Genomic DNA, 24,278 nt, shown 5'->3' with positions numbered 1-24,278 from the left:
AAGCAGATAGTTTGGCGAAAAAGGGCACACATACATGGGTCATTCGAAAATCAATGGCAACATTTTGATTGAGAACAAAAACTTATCTATTTACAATATGTTGACATATGTACAGTTCTTAAAAGTAATCTTCTCCAGCAGGGGCGGCTTTTGAAGAGGGGCTGCGGAGCTGCAGCACCCCCAGACATTTGTGGCTCTTGTCTCGTTTTATGTTGTGAAATACATTCATTATACAGTCTCTATTTAGCGGCTCGAATTTTTTTAAAATTTCGCTCTTATTGACATGTACGCAATCGTTAGTGAAGTTACTTTCTCCCCTGGTGCTGCCAGAGCGAAGCCAGAGACAAGGACTATGGGTGAAGCTACTTCCTCCCCTGGAGCTGCCAGTCTCGTCTCGGATGCTTTGCGCGTTAGTTTTACCCCTCCCCCTGCTGCCCCTGGCCGTGAATCCAGTTTTTCCAGGAGCTGCAAAATTTGCAGCAGCTTGCCAGTAGCGCGCAGTTTTAAATACATTTTCTTTAATGTAGTGAGTATAACAAGTGCAACAATGTTTAATTCTGTACAATATTTACAGTCTATTCAGTTCAGTATCTTAACAAAATCAGGAGAAATGTGAAATTAAGTGCCCATCAGTTGAATCTCATAATGGAAAGAGCCGCTAAACAAAATACAAAGGCTCGTATATTTTTTGCTGATTTATCCAGTATCCCTGCTTTCTTCTCTCGATCTCCATACAGTCTGTATTAGATTAATGTGTTTCAAAGACAATTCCATCAGCTGGGGCAACAAGATGGAGTTTTAAAATAAGAACAGTAAATGTTGTTCATGAGAAGAAGGAGCCATTGCTAGAATGTTTTCAAACCATAATGGAATCTGAAACATCTAACAACATCACAATAAATGAGGCAAGCGCCCTGGTGTGTACTCTTGAAGATCCTGAATTCAATTTCTGACTCAGATTTTTCATTTATTGATGTATCATGTATATATATTATACAACCAACTACAACATCGCCAGTTAGATATTTCTAAGGTTCAAATCTGCATATAAAAAATTTAATTTTTGGTTTATTTAACGACACTCGCAACTGCAGGGGTTATATTAGCATCGCCAGTGTGCCGGAATTTTGTCCCGCAGGATTCTTTTAAATGCCAGTAAATCTACTGACATGAGCCTGTCTCATTTAAACACATTTAAATGCCATTGACCTGGGCCGGGATCGAACCCGCAACCGACTATGCTACCGAGGCCAACTCTGCATATCAAGCTTTGTTAATGCCATACAGACAATATGGAACAGTGCACCGTTGAGCAGCGAGATCTGTGAAAATGAAAACCCTAAAAAGCGTCGTAAGGTCGAAGGGATTCAGACAAGGGTTGGGCAGCCAAGGAAGTGTGTGACCTCATTATCACACAAGCTAACACCCGATTCCAGTTCATAGATAATCTGATATTATCTTCTCTTCTGTATGAAGAAAAATTTGAATGCTACAAAAGCTCTTTCCTGAAAATGACCTAAATGTATGTGTAAATCTTTTTCCAATGTTCGATAAAGACAAACTAAAAACGTAACTCACTGTGTTGTATCAGAGATAAGAATTCAGAAATATTAGTGACGCAGTCAAGCTCTTGCAGTTTCTTCTATCTGAGAATTTGCAGGGCTCATTTTCAGAAGTTGTGGAACTACTACGCATAGCTATCACCATACCAATGACAACTTCCGAACCAGAACGTTGCTTTTCGTGTTTGAAGAGAGTAAAATCACAGTCTACTATATACAGTCGCGAAGCTTAATACGTAGTAAATATGCAAACAGATAGTTGCTCACCACTAGGATCGCTAATATCGCCTCATTATAGGCAATGTAAAATAGTACCGTCACAGTCTATTGTTTCTAGCATCCTCAAAACTCAAGCTTCATGACTGTATATAGTAGACTGTGGTAAAATCCTATCTAAGGGTATGTACATGTTGGAGCAACGATAAACGATAAAAGAAATGACTTAGCGACGCTTTGGTATTATCAAAGAATCAAGTGTTCATATCGGAGCAACGAGGACGCGGGAAGCGAACATTTTGATTTATCAGTAGAAGATATTCGATGCATCCACTTAATGGAAGAAGATTATAGGAAATATCAGCTGCTAACTTCAAGGTTAATATAACTTAAATACGTACAAAATTGAACCCATTTCTCATCCCAAAGATAGTATAAATTCGTTGTGTTGTGATTGGTTCTTGTGATCACATAACATATGATGAATAAATACACAACTGATCAATTTGCCAATATCTACAATAATTAATTTAATATGCCGAAATAATAATAAATCGATTAACATTCGGATATATTGATAACCACCGGTATTTAAACAGATTAATATTATCTTAATCAGAGATCATATGAACGACAAGAGTGAAGAAAATGGAACTTATCTTTTTCGTCGCTTTTATCGTTGCTCCAATATGCACACCTCAATGACAATGCATGCTTCAATTCTCTCTGATATAGCATCGCTGCTTCTTTTATCGTGTATCTTCGCTTTTATCGTTACTCCAATATGCACACCTCAATGACAATGCATGCTTCAATTCTCTCTGATATAGCATCGCTGCTTCTTTTATCGTGTATCTTCGCTTTTATCGTTACTCCAATATGCACACCTCAATGACAACGCATGCTTCAATTCTCTCTGATATAGCATCGCTGCTTCTTTTATAGTTTATCGTCGCTCCAACGTGTACGTACCCTTAGAAATACGATGAGAGAAGAGAGACTGACCACATTAGCTATGTTTTCCATTGTAAAGACTATGTTAAACGACATATCGGATTTTAATAAGAAGATGATTCAAAAGTTTGCAACCTACAAGACAAGGCGCATGGAACTAATATTTAAATAAGGTAAGTTGCATGGTTTATTTTTGTATGCAGCCCCCCCCCCCCCCGAATTCAATACCCACGAGCCGCCACTGTTCTCCAGTATCATGTACTAGTCGCCATATGTCTGGAAAGTGAAGGATCCCACCCACAGCTCTTATAATGACATCTAAAGTGTACCCCTGTCAGTGGTTCTTTTATTTTAGGGAAAAGGTCTTAGTACCAGGGACTTGTATCCAGAGAATACGGAGAACAAAGCTTCCTTTAATGCTTCATTACAGGTCTACAATCTTCCAAATGAAAAATAGTTAAGCACCCCCTAACCAGGGGCTTTCAATGTTCATTTTTTAAGATTCTGTCCAACCTATGTTGCCAGACAGAAAGTGCATGGTATTTTGGTGGGAGTGATATTATAAATGATATTATAAATGTCTGCACTGGACAGAAATTCTATTTCATATGAATCACCCTACAATGCAAATAGCAAAATTCTGGACACACACACATCCAAACCAGTGGCAGTTCCTCGGGAGAGGGAAGGGAGGAACGTCCTCCTCACATTTTCTTCTTTTGAAAGTAAATACCAAATAAAATATGTGCCTTGAAATTCGAGGAAGATTCGATAATTTTTAAGTTCACAGCTATAACAAAAACTCGTTGATCGATATTTAAACGACGCGCGCTCATGTGCTGTAGAAAACTGTGAGAAAGATGCGAGATTGTCTGTGTGGAGGAAAGGCACTCCATTCCTCCTCTACTGCAGTTAACACACATAGACAACAGCGCACTAGCGGCCAGAGAAGGAAGCAGAGTTTTAAAGCGAGTAAATGAATGGAGAGGGAGGAGATCCTCCTCTGAATCAGCGCATGGGCGGGAAATAGAAACCGACTGGTCGTGCAGCAAGCTCGCTACCGCTGCCACCTAACGATGTTACATTCAACTGGACTATAACACATCTAGGAGGAGACACAACAAAAACAGTTTTAACGCAACGCTATGAAAGACACCATGTAAACTTTTTTAAAATTATAAATCAAAAATATTATTCATTGCACTTTATATAGGCTACTATTCATGGTTTGAAACTTTCGTGGATATTTGAAAGTTAAAGTCGAGTTTATGTAAAACAAAGAGGAAGTAGTTTTACGTAGTTGGCCCCTGAAATTCACTTCTATTCATTGTTTACTAGACAGGGCAACAGCCAAGTTGTCAGTTTTGTACAAATATATTTGAAACTGAAAGTAGGTACTCCAAACTACATCATTTTTAACATAAAAATTAATCGGCCACTGGTAGCTTTGAACAATAATGATAGTATGACTTTACAAGAACTGACATTCTTCAAAAGCATGTGATACTGAACTTGTAAAATGTACATGTGGCAATACAGACCACGTGGGTGGGTGCAGTGTTCTCGCTTTCCTCAGATTATTTCCCATTCCCATTTCCATTTTTCCGTAAAACGGTTCTGGTTACAAGTTAGTAGCTAGTCTCTTCCAACACGTGTGATGCTGTAGTGTGCTCGAAAAATGCTACGAGGTTGTGTTGTGAATTTCCTTGTAATTGTTAATTTGTGCAATTATTCAACAATGAATGGAAGTGAAATCATAATATATTTTGGACAATTTAGGAAACTCAGTTTACAAGAACAGATTATTGCTATACAGAAGAGAAGGCCAACCCCAACACTATCTGGTCTTACATGTATGCATGTAGGCTAATTTGTAGCATGTTTCATTCAAGAAGGTGTCATTTAGTGCTGTTAATTTCTTTCATCCTCTTAAGAAATATGCAGGAGCCGCCACTGTTCCAAACATATCTGAAAAGAATTGTAACCTGTCAATGTAAAGGAGAGGTTAAAAGAATAAAGAAAACACGATTTATATAAAATTTACATTTATGTTCATGAATGATATCAGGCACTATATTAAATGAATGAAATTACACAACAGCTTCAGAGCCAGTTCTGAGAGAATATGGATTTTCTTTCTTCGAGTGTCCTTTTGTAATGTCCTTCAATCCATATTCTGACATATCTGACTCATTATTGCTCTAGGAGGGGGTTTGAACAAAGTGCAAAGTATAAAACATATGACGGAATGAAATGCCTGCATTAATACAAAATATATGTTACAAGAATACAATTTACTTATATTGTGAACGGTTCTTCCTTCATCAATGATCACTGCGGTTTGTACACATGAGTATTGAATACATTCTGTGCATGTTTATATGATGTCAATTCTCGCACTCAGGGCGAGTTTGAAATACGAAAATAGCATTTCTCAGATTAGAAAATGTGAAATTTAAAAATTACATTGGTAGAGAACAAATTCGTGTTTCTCATACTGTTCTGCACTTCAAACTGCCCTGACGTCGCTGCCAATTGTGTGGTACAATATTAAAACATTTCAAATATACAGTTTAAATCATATATAAACATACAATAAAACTCTAACAGTATAATCATAGTTCTCTAACAATGTGACCGACAACACTTCAATTGTTCATATTTCTATTCATCCAATATACAGGTACGGATGAGGGCATTGCACACAGAATAGGGATCACAGTTAGACGAGGGGCGACGATCTTCCAAATATCCTTTCTTCTCCTCAGCAACACCTCGAGGGATGCGAATACTGGCACCACGATTGGCTACACCTGGAATCACAAGCAAAGAGTATGAATAGAACTTACTTATGGTCCACCATTGTGACTGAGGGGTTAGCGAGTCTAACTCCGAACCCGGCGGTCCCGGGTTCGATTCCCGGTCAGGACGAGTTGCCTGGGTGAGGTTTCTTCGGGGTTTTTTCCTCTCTCCTATGGATGAATGTCAGGTAACTTTATCAGACGATTGGAACCCCACTCATCTTCGCCACTTCCTTTCCTCATCATCCCATTTCTGTATATTATTTTAATGTACCGAAGTACATATGATATTTCCATGCAGAAATTCTGCGTCATCATATGATGAAAGAGTAATGGAACAGAGAAAAATTCTCTCCGGGACCGGGATTTGAACCCGGGTTTTCATAGACATCTGTGACGTAGTGCAGAGGGCAGCCACTGGAGGGAACCCAAGAGTTGGAACTTAAACTGAGACGATTCTGTCCGACACCGGGATGGGTATCCGGTGTGGCTTAGTGGATAAAGCATCAGCACGTAGAGCTGAAAACCCGGGTTCAAATCCCGGTGTCAGAGAGAAATTTTCTCCGTTCCATTACTCTTTCATCATCCCATTTCTGGTTTTTCTGATCACTCTACAGGCGGCCTCCCAGGACTACCGGCTCTCTCGACCAGCCTCCGTGGAATGTAGCTAAACGACGTTGGATGGCTTCTGCAACGAGCACCCGAGGGGACCTACTCGGAGGAGGAGTTTCGCCTCGGACCGAGAGGGCGGCCTTGGGGGAAGTTGTCGAAGCAGGAATGGTATATGGATTTCTGTTGGCTGTAGGGACCGGGAGTCATGTGATTTGGTTGGTGCACGTAGGGGATGATCTATGGCACGCAACTCATTCCATAACGAGGGTTAGCGCAATAGATCTCAACAGGTCGCAGTGCTAGGTCATCCGTGCCCCCCCCTCATTTAAATTCCAATCCATTCCATACTTACTTATGGCTTTTAAGGAACCCGGTCCCTATCCTGAGCAAGATTAATCCAGTCTCTACAATCATATCCCACCTCCCTCAAATCCACTTTAATATTATCCTCCGATCTACGTCTCGGCCTCCCCAAAGGTATTTTTCCCTCTGGCTTCCCAACTAACACTCTATATGCATTTCTGGATTCACCCATACATGCTACATGCCCTGCGCATCTCAAACGTCTGGATTTAATGTTCCTAATTATGTTAGATGAAGGATACAATGTTTGCAGTTCTGCATTGTGTAACTTTCTCCATTCTCCTGTAACTTTATCCCTCTTAGCCACAAATATTTTTTAAGCATCTTATTCTCGAACACCCTTAGCCTTTGTTCTTCTCTTCAAAGTGGGAGTCCAAGTTTCACAACCATACAGAACAACCGGTAATATAACTGTTTTATAAATTCTAACTTTCAGATTTTTTGAGAGCAGGCTGGATGACAAAAGCTTCTAAACCGAATAATAGCAGGTATTTCCCATATTTATTCTGATTTTGTAAACGTTTAAAAAACTTATTTTCTAAATATTCTTTATATAGCTAATATCTTACCAGCAGAGAAATCGTGTATGGAAGAGGTTTCATGATGTCCAGTCAGACGGCGAACATTGTCCTTCCCCCCCTTTGGATCGTAGGCCTGGATGTGTCGTAGGTGCTGCTTGGAAAGCTTGTCAATTGCCTTCTCGATCTCACTGAAAATGAAACAGAATTTCATTATTAATCATATTACATAAAACAACATGGTGTGAACAGTTTTCTTTTATCATGATACTTATTTGAATCTTCCTTGCATAAATAATTTATGCCCACTTTCTATGAGCAGGATGAGTGATATGGGATGCTGTAAGAATGAAAAAATATAATCTCTAGAACTGCGAAAACCTTTTCAACCGTTTACAGCAGCGTTTTTAAACTTTTTTCAACATGTGGTTCGCTGAAAGTGTAATTTAAAATCAAGCGGCACGCTCATTTAATCTAACCCAATGGTTCCAAACCCAGGCTGAATTCGTCCTAGGAGGATTTTTTTAGGACGAAATGAGACTATAAAATACAAATAGATCAGATAAATCTACCATCTATCATCACTGAGAAAATCGGCATATTCAAATTCCTCAGACAAAAGAAAAAAAAAAGTTCTTTCAGTTCATAAAACCTTGACATACGACCACGTGATAACCACGAGTGTATTAATCCATTGCAGAACGAAGAAATGAAAATAATCTCGTTTTTAGTGGTTTTTTTGTATAATTATCCATGATGTCAGATTATTGTTGGATGCTGTATCGCGAGGACACAGAAAAACAACATAAAAGACAATCATCTACTAAGCACTTCTAGCTTCCAGTTCTCTAGAAATCTATAATCCTGTTTTTAATTATCACTATAAGTATCATAATAATTAATAATATAGAAATCTGATCATTTTATCATTACATAAGTGTATTGTTGTATTGATAACATTTAAATGTTTGTGTATTTCCATAAATTTAAAGTATTGTGTGTAATTATAAATCTATTTCCATAAATTTAAAGTATAGTGTGTAATTATAAATCTATACGTGACACGAAGAAACGGAAGGTGTATCCGTAATCTGCATAAAAAAATTGATCTCTGGCGATTAAAAAAAAGTTAAATTTTGTCGACCAGTGTAATTATCCATTTTTATAGTGTCAATTAGACGTACTGTCGAGATATTTTCTAGACATCATATTTCTCCTTCATTGCATCGACCATGGTAGAGTCCACACCTGTGGAGTAATGGCTAGCGCATCTGGCCGCAAAACCAGGTGACCCGAATTCGATTCTCGGTAGGGGCAAGTTACCTGGTTGAGGTTTTTTCCGGGGTTTTCACTCAACTCAATTTGAGTAAATGCTGGGTAACTTTCGGTGCTGGACCCCGGACTCATTTCACCGGCATTATCACCTTCATCTCATTCAGACGCTAAATAACCTAAGATGTTGATAAAGCGTCGTAAAATAACCTACTAAAAAAAACCATTGCAGAGTGGTTAGCGGCCCAGGTTCGATTCCCGCTTGAGTCACGAAGAAATTTGTGGTGGACAAAGCAGGCGCGAGGAGTTTTTCTCGGGATTCTCCCGTTTCCCCTCACCATCATCATCATCATCAGGTCGACCTGGTTGGCAAGTTGGTATAGCGCTGGCCTTCTATGCCCACGGTTGCGGGTTCGATCCCGGGCGAGGTCGATGGCATTTAAGTGTGCTTAAATGCGACAGGCTCATGTCAGTAGATTTACTGGCATGTAAAAGAACTCCTGCGGGACAAAATTCCGGCACATCCGGCGACGCTGATATAACCTCTGCAGTTGCGAGCGTCGTTAAATAAAATATAACATTTTTTTTTCATCGTCATCATCATCATCATCATCATCATCATCATCATCATCATCATCATCATTCCACCATACTCCACAATCACCCTCACTCTGCGAGGTCCTGAGGCAGGTCTCCAGAACAAATAAAAAATGGCTAAACATTTGAGCCTACACCATAGTCTAGTATATACAGTCGCGAAGCTCAATAAGTAGTAAATATGCAAACATTATATAGTTGCTCACCACTAGGATCGCTAATATCGCCTCATTACAGGCAATGCAAAATAGAACAGTCACAGTCTATTGTTTCTAGCACCCTCAAAACTCAAGCTTCGTGACTGTATATAGTAGACTGTGCCTACACATTGTGTTTAATAGAGACTATTATTGTTTTTCCTTCCTTTCGTTGTAATGACATGTTGTTATATGTCCGAAAATGTGCATTTTTCTTTCAGTGCATTCACAAACAGTCATACTCCGTTAATGTTGCACTTGACTAGTGTGGTCACGAATTTTACTAGCAACATTTCGATTCTCTTTTGTTTCACATGGTTCGGTACGACCATCTGCTCTCTCTGTGGCTCTCTGATTCGTTTTCCAAGAGTATTTTTATATTTTGCTCTGAATGTCAATCCTGGTTTCATGGCGATTGTGTATGCTTATCCGATAAAGAAGTACAGCTACATAGTGAGTCTAATTCTTTATGGATTTGCCCTTCTTGTAATAACTTATCTGATACTACTCATAATTTTTCAGCCCATACTGACGACCTTTTATCTTGCTCTCTTTGTTCTGACAACACTGATAAATTTTACAAGGGTCTGAAGGGACTACGTATTCATACCGCCAAAGTCCATTCTAATGTCCTTCCTCTTTCTCAGCACCTTTCCGATACTTCTTCCGAAGACACTTTCTTTTCAACGCTCTCAAGATGTAAGAATAATATCCCCATTTTACGTCGAATTCCTAAAGGTGCACGTTGTTTCGCGGCTGATAAATTAGCACAACTTATGGCTAAATGTGTGTCGTTCCTGTGTAAGAAGATCGGAAGTCGGATAAATCTTTAATCTCAAAAATTAAAGCGAACATTCAGACATTCTCACTGGAATCTACGCCCTTTAAACATAAATTTTCCCTCTCTACTTCTCGTCTGGTTGAAACTAAGGTAGCTGATGGTGATATCCGTGGAGCTGTTCAAGTCCTTTCATCTGATTATGGCATAGCCAAAGCTTCAAGTGCTGCATACGAAGTCTTAAAATTGAAACATCTTCCACATTCACGGCCTCTTTCCTTCCCCGTTCCGCCTTCTGGGTCAGATGTTATGTTGACTCTCTCTCAAGACATGGTTCTTAAAGCTATACATACTGTAGTTTTCTCACTGGTTCTGCGTCTGGTATTGACGGCATCCGACCTCAACATTATAAGGACCTCACATCTAAGTCTGCAGGTGATTCTGGACGTCGTCTCCTTCAATCTAGGCTATTACTCAATTAGTTAATTTCATGCTATCAGGCAATGTCAACAACCATATTTGCCCGCATTTATACGGTGCCTCTCTGCTAGCCATTAATAAAAAGAGTGGTGGAATATGACCCATTGCAATTGAGAACACTATTCGTCGACTAACTTCTAAAATCGCCTGCATTTCTGTCAAAGAATCAGTTAAAAATGTTATGTTTTATTTAACGACGCTTGCAACTGCAGAGGTTATATCAGCGTCGCCGGATGTGCCGGAATTTTGTCCCGCAGGAATTCTTTTACATGCCAGTAAATCTACTGACATGAGCCTGTCGCATTTAAGCACACTTAAATGCCATCGACCTGGCCCGGGATCGAACCCGCAACCTTGGGCATAGAAGGCCAACGCTATACCAACTCGCCAACCAGGTCGACAAGAATCAGTTAGTACTTATGCTTTAAATTGAGTAATAATATGTATAGCTCTATTGATAAATTGTTTGTGTTTGTAAAATTTGAAGTAGTTTGCATTGTATGTATTATCAATTTCTGTATATCACAACTGGTTGAATTGCTTATGCCTTAAATTTAATCAAATTAATTATACATATAGCTCAACTTATGAATGATCGTTTGCGTTTGTAAATTTAATAATCTGATTGGCTATGTATTGTATACTTTTAGTAGAGCCATCGATGTAGCTCAGTCGGCAGACTCGCTGGGCTGCTGATCCGGAGCTGCGTTCGGGCTTGGGTTGGATCCCCCTTTGGTCTTTGGTTTCTTCCGAGGTTTTCCACAGCCATGGGACTGAAGCCGGATGGTCTATGGCGAGTCCTCGGCATCAACCCCTTTGATTTGATTACCCCCCTTTGATTTGATTACCTAGTTGGGTTTTTCCGAGGTTTTCCCCAACCAAAAGGCCAATGCCGGGTAATATTTTGGCGAATCCTCGGACCTCACCTCATCTCACTACATCTCGCCAAAATATTGTAAAAAATTGCACAAAATTGTAAAAATTGTAGAAAATTACTAAATTGTAGAACTGTAAAAATTTGTAAAAATTGTAATTGTAATATTGTAAAATGTTGACTTGTTCCACATCTTAAAGCTTCATTGCTCATGTAAGATCTATGGAATAAAATGAATGAATGAATGAATGAATGAATGAATGAATAACTTCCTCCTTATTTGCCCAAAACTTCCAAACTCGCTGGGTCAGCCGCTGCATCTGCTGTGACAATTAAACGCAATAAGTATCTCGATCTTCTGGATAGATATAATTTTGTCGTTTTCGCCGTAGAATCTATGGGCCCATGGTGTTCCGAGGCGAAGTTGTTAACTTCTGATATCGGCAAGTATTTATCAGCACTTAACGGTGACTCTCGTTCTACGGCTTTCCTCCGCCAAAGAATTAGTATTGCCATTCAACGAGGGAACGCTATAAGTGTTATGGGGACTTTTCCAGAATCTAAATCGTTGGAAGAAATATTCTATTTCGTTTAAAGCTGTAGACATTTTTTCGCATCCTTTAGTTTTGTTGCTAATTTCTAGTTTGTCCCTTAATGAATTGTTTAATTTAAATTTCAAATTGAATTAAATTTCATTTTGTATATAAAAAAAATTATAGAAATGTGAAATTTTAATATATCTTAATACAAAAGGTAATCTTCGCACAATTATCTTATTACTCTGTAACACAATACAATAGAAGATATGTTATTTTCAAATTTATAAAAATGTACCGGTATATGTTATATTGGGCCGGTTTCTTCAACCTTTGTTAAATTATAAGTGTGTTACTCCATTTTAACTGTAAACTTAACAGTTGAAGCATTTCTTCAACTACTGTTAGTACTAACAGGCTGTTAAAACCTATGTTAATTTAACTGCCCAATTTCATGCAGTTAAATCATTTAACTCTCTGTTAGCATAGAAGTAGCCAATATGGCTGGTGCGTTAGATGCTGAACTTATATATCTGGATTATTTAGAAAATGATATCCTTGAATACATAAACAGAGCGGATGATTTCTGTGATTTGACAGAATAGAAGTTCGTACAAAGGTATAGGCTACTTTCTGCCAAAACCTCACTTTTCGCTTTCAACTTAGATCCGTTTGTTTGTTTATTCTCATTAATTGGTTTATACTGGGAAATAATTTCCAGCAGAAGGTTTCTTTCGAAAGAAGAGAAATTAGTCCCAAGATTTCTTTTTGTTCCAGTGTTTTCAATTTCAGAACAGCAACACCAAAACGCCGCTCCACGCCATTGTGGATACCAAAGACGTTTTATAGTTTGGTGGATACAGACGAAGAAAGAAGCAGAAATCAAACCTGAGAGAATAGAAAGACTTCTATTCTCTCTGAATCAAACAACGGAAACAAGCGAGAATCGCAATTGTCAGAGTTCAGAAAACAGAAATGAGCCTATACTTGGTTATAGGTTATGGATAAACTCTAGAATCTCTGGTCCTAACAGAGAGTTAACAAACAGAATATTAAAATGTGAAATGTAAGGTCGAAGAAACGCAATATTTTTAATAGCAATTCATACTTTTAACTTACAGTTAATTAACGCTATGTTAGGTGCATTGTGTTATAAATTTTAAGTACGCCTAACATAACAGTGCAAATGTATCTCAACCCATCTCGATGTTTATTATAAATAGAATTATGAAGTTTTATTAGGGATTAATATCATATAGTATTAATGTATTTTACATGTGGAATGATGAAACTAATATATTATATACATATATTTAGTTGGTATTGATACGACCCGCCACCAGAGTCCGTGCTGGCACTAGTGTAATGTGCGCTGTTGAACGTTTCGCATCATCCAGTTGTCCCTGAGATAGTGTGGTGCGGGCTAGGTTAGACTTGTGCAGTATAGATTATTAATTCTACGTAATAATTTCAGTTCAGAAAACATATCTACATTTGACTGAGTAATTCGTTTTTTTTTTAAATAACATCTGACATTTCTTTCGCAATACCCCGCGCTTCAAAACAAGCAGTTTTAAGGGAACTAGGTAGTCTGAGCATACGACTTGTGTGTAAGTGAAATAAGTGAAGAAATTTTGCTGTTACTCTTCAACTTTTGAATCTATCATCTTACAATTTTCACAGTATACACACAATAATTACAGGTATATTTCAATTTTTAGATTATCTTTCTATCACGTATACTTGATTTTATAAACAATTTTAAACCCGAAAAATATTAATTAAATTTAAGTTTAAAACATAGATAATTTAGGAACATTTTTCTCTAAAACTACTGAGTCTAGCAGGCCGAAATTTGGTATACTCCTAAGTCATATGGTAGTGAAGATTCATGGCCACTTTCATACGGTTACCAAAATTATTATGGATTTCACAGCCAGAAAAGTATTAAGAATATGAAAATTTTTAAATATATATATTTTTTTTTCAGTATGGAAAATATTTTTTTTAGTTGAACGAATATATATAATGTGATTAAAATGGCTGAAAATATAGTCAACTGCATTGGAAATATGCTTGAATTTTTAGGAACCTGTAATGCAAATATTTTCTGGGAAAAAATGTTCCTGAAATATCTATGTTTTTAACTTAAATTTAATTCATATTTTTCAAGTTTAAAATTTGTTTATAAAATCAAGTAAAAGACATAGAAAGATAATCTAAAAATCAAAATATATCTACAACTAATATGTGTACGTTGTAAAAATTGTAAATTAATAGATTCAAAACTTGAAGACTAATAGCAAAATCTCTTCACTCGTACACAACAGCCATATGCTCAGAATACCCAGCCCCCTTAACGTAATTAGCAATTTCTTCCCCACTTTAGTGATCACCCTCAGAGAAGAAAACCATGTTCTAATTTCTGTAATATGTTCGTGTTATTTGATTTAAATAAAATTCATTACATTCAATTCAATACGGTACAGGTAATGAATTTGCCAAATGGATTAAAAGGGTTAAAACAAAGACTTACGCAGTCAAAATATTCGATGCTAATATACATAAGAAAGATCAGATAATGGTGACGTAGTATCATGTCTCTAGTTGGTAACAGATGGCTCAAATTATTAAAACACGTACCTTCTTGAATACTACCAATTTTTAGCGCAATTGTACATTAATTTGTTTAACAATCTGCTCGGTTAACATTATGAACGAATATGAACAGATGTTTTGGGAGTTTTCTTTAGTTTGTTAGAAAGTGAATCGGACAATGCTGAATTAGTATATTAAATTTGATTAAGTACTTAACCGGAAGTGACTTAAGACACGCTCAGTGATGGACGTCCCAGATTGCTGATGAAGACCGATCCTCTGAAGAACAGTACGACCATCAAGGCTTCTGATTCAACATTAGCAAGGTACCGTGCCCCGACTTTTATTAATGTAACGGCATAGCATTAGGCCTACTGTCTGTTTTCTGAGTAATAATCAGGCTTCGAGACTTCGGGCCCAATAGAGCAGTTCAGTGGGAAATCCGCATAACGGCGTGCTGAGTATAGTGGTAAAGCGTACAGTGGGTGGGAGTACTGTAGAATGAATGCCAACAAATACGCAAAGAAAAACGCTCTGGATTTGAAGGTTCTGACGAATAATTTGGTTTTCGTACAAACTGTGTCTGAAACTATTACACGGTTAGAAAAGTCAGAGCAAGAGATGCCGGAAGCCCTCAAATTAATTTAGAAAATGATGCAGAGAATTAATGAGACATCAAGTACACCGGTTACTGAACGTGTAAAACAGAAGTGGAAAACAATTTTATGTAAAAAATAACGGATATGGAACATTGTGTAATATAAACAGCAAATTAGTGAACATAGAGTCACCCGAGAATAAAGGACTGTCTCTTAGAGACTGCAATGATGTTAGGTTTTTTCGTTTTGCTCCTATCAATTCATGCGACGTAGAGCACAGCTTTCTACAGTACAAACTGTGTTTGGCAGATAACCGGAAATGATTTACGTTTGAAATAATGAGAATGTATCTTGTAGTAGGTACATTGCAATTCGGTACTGTAACTGCACTTCCTAAAGACGGCCAATAGGATAAATGAAGAAATTAAAATTGCTACATGTTTATTTCCACCATTAACACTGTGTATAATTAAACACAAATGCTTATAAAAGACAGGAGAATAAATGCTTTTTATATTCTTTTGACATTATCATTGTGTAATGTATATTTACTTTCAGAATGCACATATGTGTGTTTCCCCATACTACCGTACTCTACTCTAAATAGCAACGTTGTTACCTCAACACATCTCTATCTACCTGCAGCGAGTCAGCAACCTATAGTGCATGCACAGTAAACTTATTGTATCGGGTCCAAAGTCTCGAAGCCTGCTAATTACCATTTGAATCAACGGAGCAGTATATAAGCAAACTCCGCAAGTTAAGTCAGCTGTTATGGTCACTGTGGCAACATCGCATCTCTTGCTATCAACATTAGGCAAAGCTTCCAGGTGCATGGTTACAATGATCTGGGTATAGATATTCTACGAAAGCATTTAGTAATTTACTGGTACAGCTTTCTACGTCAATTCCAGACGAATTCTGAGAATCATTAACAATACACGCCATCTGCACTCTTAAAAAGAACAGAATAAGCACGACATAGTGAAATCTGGTTCATGAATCTTGTAAATATATACTAATTTTCTTATGTTAGGTTGGATTAGCTTGTTTGAACACGAATATTCTCATAGCTTGGCTGAAGCGTTCCCCAACAGATAATAGTACATTATGCAACGAGCCTATAATGATAGTAATTAAGACGCAAGTATGTCTGTTTATGAAACTCGCTTGCGCTCGTTTCATAAATTTCATACGAGCGTCTTAATTACCATTATAGGCAAGTTTCATAAGACTTTTTATGCTCGACCATATTTCTAACTTTAAATTATTCAGAAGTATACATTTTATTTGTATTTGACAGAAGATCGGAAGTGACCTTATTCATAGCTCTTGAATTGTGAGATGTGCGCAGACGCGAAAGATTTTTTTCCGAGGAACAATAATGTCATTGACCTTCATGTAATGCAGAGAATGTATAACCTGGAAATTGATTTAGAATTGAAAAGCGAGATGACAAATTGAATTTATTTGAATATTATTTACAATTAACTCTAATTATTATAGTAACAGAACATAACCTTCTGCGACAGTATTGGATTTCCAGCCTCCGTGACGTTTCCCTCGTTATCTCTCGATTGCATATCCGAGAATAATCGAAAACCTGAACTTTAATGAATAGGTGTACTTTCATGACATGCATTAAAGTACTGCTACCAGGTGTATAATTACTACATTTCGGCATGGTCGAGCATAAACGTCATTAATGGTTCCTTGAAAGAATTAAACTGATGTGGAAATCTGTTCCTAATTTATTTCCCTCGTTTCAACCAATAAGATATGAGCAGCAACTATAAAAACTATTCGAAATAGACTCTATACATAATAGAACATTTAAAAGACACACACGCACAGATTTTTAATTTGACAAAACAATTTTAATTTACGGTATACATTCAATGAGATATGCCCCTCCATTTAATAATATGAGACGCTTAGCGCACAAAATTGCCCAACCCACGACTTCTATTTTCACTTTAATTCATTGTAACAGTGCGCGAAATGCGATACACAAATGAAATTTATGCTAAAATCTCATGGAAAAAACTGGGAATGGTGATTAGGCCGATTTACACTTTGAAGAGAACAATATGAGGAGCTCTTTAAAGCAATAAGCTCAATGTATGCAGATTTTGTGGGTTGGGCCTTTTGTGCGATGAGTGCCTCATATACTAAAAATCAGTAATGAATCAATTATTCCTGAGCAATGCTATTGAAAACAGGTAATTGAAGATATGCTATTAGAATAACAAACACACTATGAAATGTTACAGTTGGCACTATAAATATTTTGCATATTATTATCAATGTGTTCTCTATTTACAACACAAACATTTACGAGCTTCCTTATCTTGCTAACTTCTAGATTTCATAGTAGTAACGTACGTTATTCCGATAGTGTTATAGCTTCATGGACAATAACATAATACATTTTAAGATAATACTGTATCTGCAAATATAAACCGGTGATAAAAATTAAAAGACAGTGCAAATGACCCTGTTTATTTGAGGTTAACAACTTTAGAGCATACATTCTTTACTAGGTCAGGGATAGCAAGATGTAGGCTATTAACTTTCAAATATAACATAACACTGACGTGTCAGGTCTAGGTATCTTGCTTTGATTGCAGGGAAGTATATAAATTACGTAAGTTTGCATGTATCACATCAGGATAGAGAAATGTGCTTGTAGGTAAAATTGGAAATTTTAAATTGCTGTCCTCTAGGCCTACAGTAGGCTAAACCTAACTGCAGATTCAAATAGACTATCTCAAATCCATGAATACTGCGTAGGAGTTGTTTGTATTATTGTGTATTTAGATCTTTAAATATTATCATGAGCCTGGTTTTGATAGCATTAACATTGGCAGGAATTAATCTGTGAGTGGACTTTAAAAATAGTTTAAAAAAAACTTTACATGTAATTTACGAAAATGACCTGAAGTTTAATATTTATTAATTCCAGAATAAGGTCCACAAGAACGTAATACCACAGTCTAGTATATACAGTCACGAAGCTTGAGTTTTGAGGGTGCTAGGAACAATTGACTGTGCCGGTACTATTTCGCATTGTCTGTAATGAGGCGATATTAGCGATCCTAGTGGTTAGCAACTATCTATGTATGCATATTTACTACGTATTGAGCTTCGTGACTGTATATATTAGAGTGTGGTAATATTTAATATCTCTCATGACATTTCTGATTATGAATAGGTCTATTTGCATATTTAACACTTTCGATCGAACTTTTAAATACCGGTACCTAATAAATTCTTTTGGCACTGTATCAAGAAGTGCACAAAATCTGAACCGACTGAAATAGGCTACTTTTATACATCATAAATTGATTGAAAATTATATTCTTCCAGCACTATATGGAGGAGCACAAAAAAAAAAAAAACGAATAGCGCAATTTCAGTACTAATGATTGTTCACTAGGATAGCTTCATATTTTATAAATTAATTCAGTTTTATAAATTGATTCAATTAACTTATGTAATTTTAAAATTGAGTTTAGATGTTTAGAGCTTCGCATGCAACTAGTTTTGTATTAAACCATTTTTGAAACTGCTGCGTAAAACTGCACTGAAATTTTGAAGGACAGTTGGAATTATGTAACCTACTCTGTTAAAACATTCTTCTCACAAAAATAGGCAGAAAAATTAAGCAAGAGTTTAAAGTGGAGCACAGACTCGAGAAAATAACTAATTCATTCCGCACAACTGGAATAAAAATGGCACAATGCTCTTAAAAAAAAGGACATGAAATTTGAATTATTACTATTTAATACGAGAAAAATTCGTACCGGCACCGGGAATCGAACCCAGGACCTCTCAGCTCTGCGCGCTGAGCGCTCTTTCCAACTGAGCTATGCCGGGACACGATACACGGCGCCGGCCGAACCCCTCTCGTAATTCCCGGTGCCGGTACGAATTTTTCTCGTATTAAATAGTAATAATACACATTGGCTACTTCATAGTAGTCGTGTAATATTCAATGAGGTGGGCGAGACCTCATAATGAATATGTAATGTATGAAATTTGAAAATGACTAAATTACCTATTAATGAGAGATTTTTACGATAGTAGTATGGTATCAGTGTTCAGGATTTGCATTACCAGATACCAAATAAAAGCTAAAATATCACTAAAATAGAAATTATATATTGTTATTGAACGGGCACTGTAGTCAGTATGCAAAGCTCTTCCGTCTCGTGGAGTGCGTCAGTGTTCGGTTTAACGAATATTCGAGTTGTTTCTCACTCATTGTGGGTGGACGGCAAAGACAGACCACATTGAGCCATGCTATTATCATCGTGTAGGCCTACTATTTAATTGATAATTCTTCTTCTCTCATACAGTCAATCAATCATCCATTGACCCATCCATCCATGGATTCAAGTGGCGTAGCGTCAATGTAAGCTAAAAAGCTCAGCTTCCCCAGTTAATAATAATTTCATAATAAACCTGCAGTTTATGGAGAAAATTATTTATTAATTTTAATAGAATTTATATTTACGCGTTAAATATTGTGATGCGGCAGCTCAGGATGATTTGTGATGCAGCAGTAAACAAGAAGCCTGCACACACCAGCTTCCAAGCAGACTGGTTTCTTCTGTGTAATCCACCCCGCAGATTTTCCATCCCTTTCTAACTAAACTACCCTAGTCGCAAGGCTCTCAAGAAGCTAGCTTTAACATTTAAAATAAGTAGTTTCCGAGTTATCCCTTTTCGTCAGTTGTGTTCAGTTGAAGTGTTAGTGTGCATTGTGGCTGATATAGTAAATAATGAGTGAAATAACAGTTCCTGACACTAATTTACTTGAATTTTTTTTTTAGGACAATTGTATTATTAAGACTGACTTACGAACAAAAGTGTGATTTAAAAAACAAATGACCGACTCCCTTGCTGTCAATGAAGGACACAACCAAAAGACAGCCGCATACTTACATAATGATACTAATATTGTGATTTCTCTAAGTATGACAGGGAGTGAGCTAATGTTATACGTATACGTGTCTATTTGTTAAGAGATATATGTAAACCGTGAAATCGTATTTTATTACGTCTCATTTGAGGTCATGCCTTATTGGTGTTACTTACGATGTTCCAACCAATCTTCGACTGCTGACTTGAAATTGACTACTATTTATTTTAAGACTGTATTTTTGTAATACGTTTTCTCATATTGCATGAAAGACAACTTGAGTTAGCTTCCCCTGCTCAGAATTTCATGCTACGCCACTGATGGATTCATTGACTCACTCACGTATTTACAGTGGCATCGTCAAGAGAAAAACATAATATCTTCTTAGAAATTATTTATTAATGACATAATGCACCTGCTTAAAGTAATTAAAAGGTATTAACAACTACTGTTTTAGAGATCTGCATTTTGAGTTTAAAGTGTAAACGTTACAATAGAATATACAGCATGTACTTATTTTTCTTCTATTTAATAAGTAATTGTAATTTATTCTATTCTTGCATTTCTTTATACACCAGATGTCATATTAAGCATTACAATTTCCTTTGTTGTTACCCGTTTTCCATTTGTTCATCTACATATGTTATGAACATATATGCAATAAAATATGCAATCAATTATTCTAGGACTATATTAAACATATGGCCTACATTTTTTAAATTACACAGGGTAAGTTTCCTTCAATTGTTACTCCGTTTGTGTGCTCAGAAAACGTCAGTGTTTTGTCTAGCCTGTAAAACATCAGGGGCAACCGGTTGGAATTCGAACATTCGGGTGGATGCCCTACCTTGACGGATGTTCTCCGACCGATGGAATGAAAATCAGTTGTAAGCTCTATTCTGCAGCTATCTCAGCATACTGTGACCTTGGGCCATAATGAGTAAGTTGACAAGCAAGTTAATGACCTAATATCTGTTCAATGTCATTGAACGGATTCCAACATTATCTATCATGTGTAATGTATTTAAAAAAATTAACGACTTTCTATTCTTGCATGACATCAAGGCTATAAAAAAAGTGTTTGACCTTTTGGCTAAGTATGTTGAAACCTAACTAAAACCAAATTGTCTCCCATTTTTCCCCAGTATATTCCGTGCCAAAATGTTGTATCGAATCTTAGAAAAACTTGTGTCACATTATGAAATTGTTCGGTTACACTAATATTCCGAACATATGCACTTATAAAAGACATCTCACAACTCATAATTCTACAGCGATTTGTAGGCTAATATTTTAATTCTTTGCGTCGTGTGAGTGTGTAGAATAATTTGGTGAACAACAGGGAAAATCACCTTGACAGATTACAAGTAACGTAAGGCTCCAAATTAGTTACCGTAATTGAGTAATTATTGTTCTAGATGTGCATGCATCCCAGCTGAATTGATTCACAGACATCTAACGTTAACAAAATTCGTGAGATTCTGCATTATGTTGTGCATCCTGATAGCATCTTTATTCTGGCAAAAAGACTACATTCATATTTCTATTATTTTCTCTTAACCCATTGTTGTGCAACATGATAATTGTGATGTTACACAGTCGTTCAAACTTTAAATTCTCACTTCTGAAAAACTGCAAAAAAAATGGCGTCACATGTTGCCTTGGAGCCACAGAATTGGTGTAAATTTAGGGAATAGCGAGTCACAGCTTTCACTTCAATAACAGTTTGAGAGCTCCTATAATTAGTATAAGCAGGGCCGGGTATTTATGGAGATTGCGAAAATCACGATATAATAGATACACAATAGATTTTTACTAATCTTTACGAATTAAATGATTCTGATTAGTAATATACGGATAAAACAATCGCGAAATAGAGTTCCAATAGCGAAATTTGAAGACATTCGCGAATTATTACGTTTTATAGCGAATTTCATATTGAGTTTTTTTTTTCGGATTTTTTTTTCACTTGAATTTGTTATATATCCAAGTAGGCTACATTACATGGTATTCCAGGTGTTCTGATTATATTAGTGAGCTCAAAAGACGGAGAATTCAACATTTCACTAATAATCTGAAAGTGTTAATTTGAGGACTGCAAGTTTTTTTTTTTTTTTTTTTTTTTTTTTTTTCGTTTTTAATGAATGTGTGTTAAATACAGTCTCAATCCAACAAATATTGTCTATTGGGTATACCCCACCTTTACTAGAATCCAACGAACTTTTAATGTTAAGTATTTGGAAAGTCTCTTTAGGAAAAGATATTTGTTACAGATGTTAAAAGATTATATAAAACAATTATAAAACCTATTGTAACATATGGATCAGAGTAATGGACTTTAACAGACAAGCCAAAAAAGCAACTAGACTTGGGAAAGGAAAATACTTCGAAGAATTTACGGTCCAATATATGAAAATGGGATATGGAGAATTCGAACTAACGCTGAAATTATGAACAAATATAATACACCAGACATTATGGCAACAATAAGATCAAGAAGATTGAGATGGATGGGACATGTACAAAGAATGAGCCCGGATAGAGTGGTGAAGAAGATTTTAGAAGGAAAGGTGGGAGGCAGCAGAAAGAGAGAAGAGGCTATGTAGATGGAGTGATGTGGAAAATGATTTGAGACAGCTGGGAGTAAGAAGGTGGAGAAACAAAGCTTTGGATCGAGACATATGGGCATCTATCACAAAGGAAGCCGAGGCTAACTCAAAGGGCCGTAGAGCTATAGGATGATGATGATGAATATTCATACTGAGTTAATACTCCAATTCCAAAATAATTATATTTTACAAAATGTCCATTAATCTCCGCCAAGAGTACAAATCAATCTTCAACAATCTCCGCAGACACTAATATAAAAAATGATAAAATTAATCTCCATAAATACCTGCCCTCGAGTATAAAGGCCCATTCACAATGAAAATTAAACATAACCGTAACATAAACACAGAAGTTTGCGGCCAGACTACCACATGGGATCATTCACAATGATTCACATAAACATTGACATAAACATTACCGTAAGACGTTAACATGAAAGTTTGCAAACTCCAAGCTTTCATGCTTATGCTTACGTGATTTGCAAACAGAACACAATCGTGGAGCGCTGAAGTATATGACAGAATATGAGGAAATGGCGTCGTTGTTATGTTTCCATGGTTACCAAGTATTTTTGCGGTTATGTTTATGTCCCCATCGTGAATGATGTTATGACTTCTTGATTTTACCGTAACGTTTACATTCTTAAGTTAACGCTTACGTTATGTTTAATTTTCATTGTAAATGAGCCTTAAATTATTGTAAGATATTGTATTGTCAACACAAGTAAACAAGGTTACTCACATGATTCCGTTTTCTTCTCTCATGGCTAACGTTGAAAAATTGCAGTGTGCTCCCGAACCATTCCAGTTGCCGGGCATGGGTTTGGGGTCAAAGGTTACGATAACTCCATACTCTTCCGCTATGCGATGCAGGATATACCGCGCTACCCAGAGGTCATCCGCACACTTGATGCCTTCGCCGGGTCCCACTTGAAACTCCCACTGAAATATTACAAACAATGTATTACTCCTTGCCACTTGAGATTTTGTTCAAGTCAGTACCAAATTTATAAATTTATACCTTTCGAACTCCAGTACTACTGGCCCGGGATCGAACCCGCAACCTTGGGCATAGAAGGCCAGCGCTATATCAACTCACCAACCAGGTCGACTAACTGAATGCATGTGATGAAATACCATTACTTTAATCATTGCACACTAGTATACCGTGTCCCGCTTGGAGGGATCGAGAAATAAGTGCTAATTTAAAGTATAAATAATGGTTTTATAACATAACTTTTGTATAACTTGATGTAAAAACTCTCCGAGTTTCGGAGAATGGTCAGTGCAACTCGATGTGTGCGCCTCGAGCTACCCTGAAGACATCCAAAAGGTACTCAACCTTCTGCCAAGTGTTACATAACATTTGTGGGGCGATTAGCACAGCTGCATTTATAATGCACTGTCTTAGTTTTTCCAAAGTGTCAACTGTACCACGTTGGTACACAACATTCGTCATAAAGCCCCAGAAAAAAAAAGTCACTGGGCGTCAAGTCGGGTGACCTAGGTGGCCAGGCAAGGGTTCTCCTTTTCTGATCAACCTATTGTGAAAGTTTGCATTCAAGAAGCAATGCACTGTTCCATAGTAATGGGGTGGAGCCACATGTTGCTGAAAAACAGATCCTGAGGGAGTTGATCAACAACAGAAGTTCTGCACAAGTCCAGATACACATTCCCTTTCGATTGTCGTCTCAATGAAGGAGAATGGTCCAATGACGGAATGTTCTACTAAATGGCGTCAGGCTCGTTTACACGATAAACGTTAGTGCGCATGCGCATGAACAT

General features: G+C 36.9%; 1 protein-coding gene across 1 annotated transcript in view; it reads right to left on the bottom strand.

The window, feature by feature from the left end:
• Positions 1-4,760: 4,760 nt before the first annotated feature.
• Gs2 (glutamine synthetase 2) overlaps positions 4,761-24,278 on the bottom strand; it is a 63,459-nt gene continuing 43,941 nt past the window's right edge. Inside the window, exons 5-7 of the mRNA XM_069814696.1 lie at positions 23,236-23,435; positions 7,078-7,217; positions 4,761-5,545 (exon numbers count right to left, since the gene is read on the bottom strand). Coding sequence (XP_069670797.1) covers positions 5,397-5,545; positions 7,078-7,217; positions 23,236-23,435 — 489 coding nt within the window. The 3' untranslated portion in view covers positions 4,761-5,396. The remainder of the gene's footprint in view (positions 5,546-7,077; positions 7,218-23,235; positions 23,436-24,278) is intronic.

This window comes from Periplaneta americana, chromosome 2 (genome assembly GCF_040183065.1).
Source record: "Periplaneta americana isolate PAMFEO1 chromosome 2, P.americana_PAMFEO1_priV1, whole genome shotgun sequence".
Taxonomy (NCBI): domain Eukaryota; kingdom Metazoa; phylum Arthropoda; class Insecta; order Blattodea; family Blattidae; genus Periplaneta; species Periplaneta americana.
Note: the sequence above shows the minus strand (reverse complement) of the source record. Positions and strands in the feature narration are given on the sequence as shown.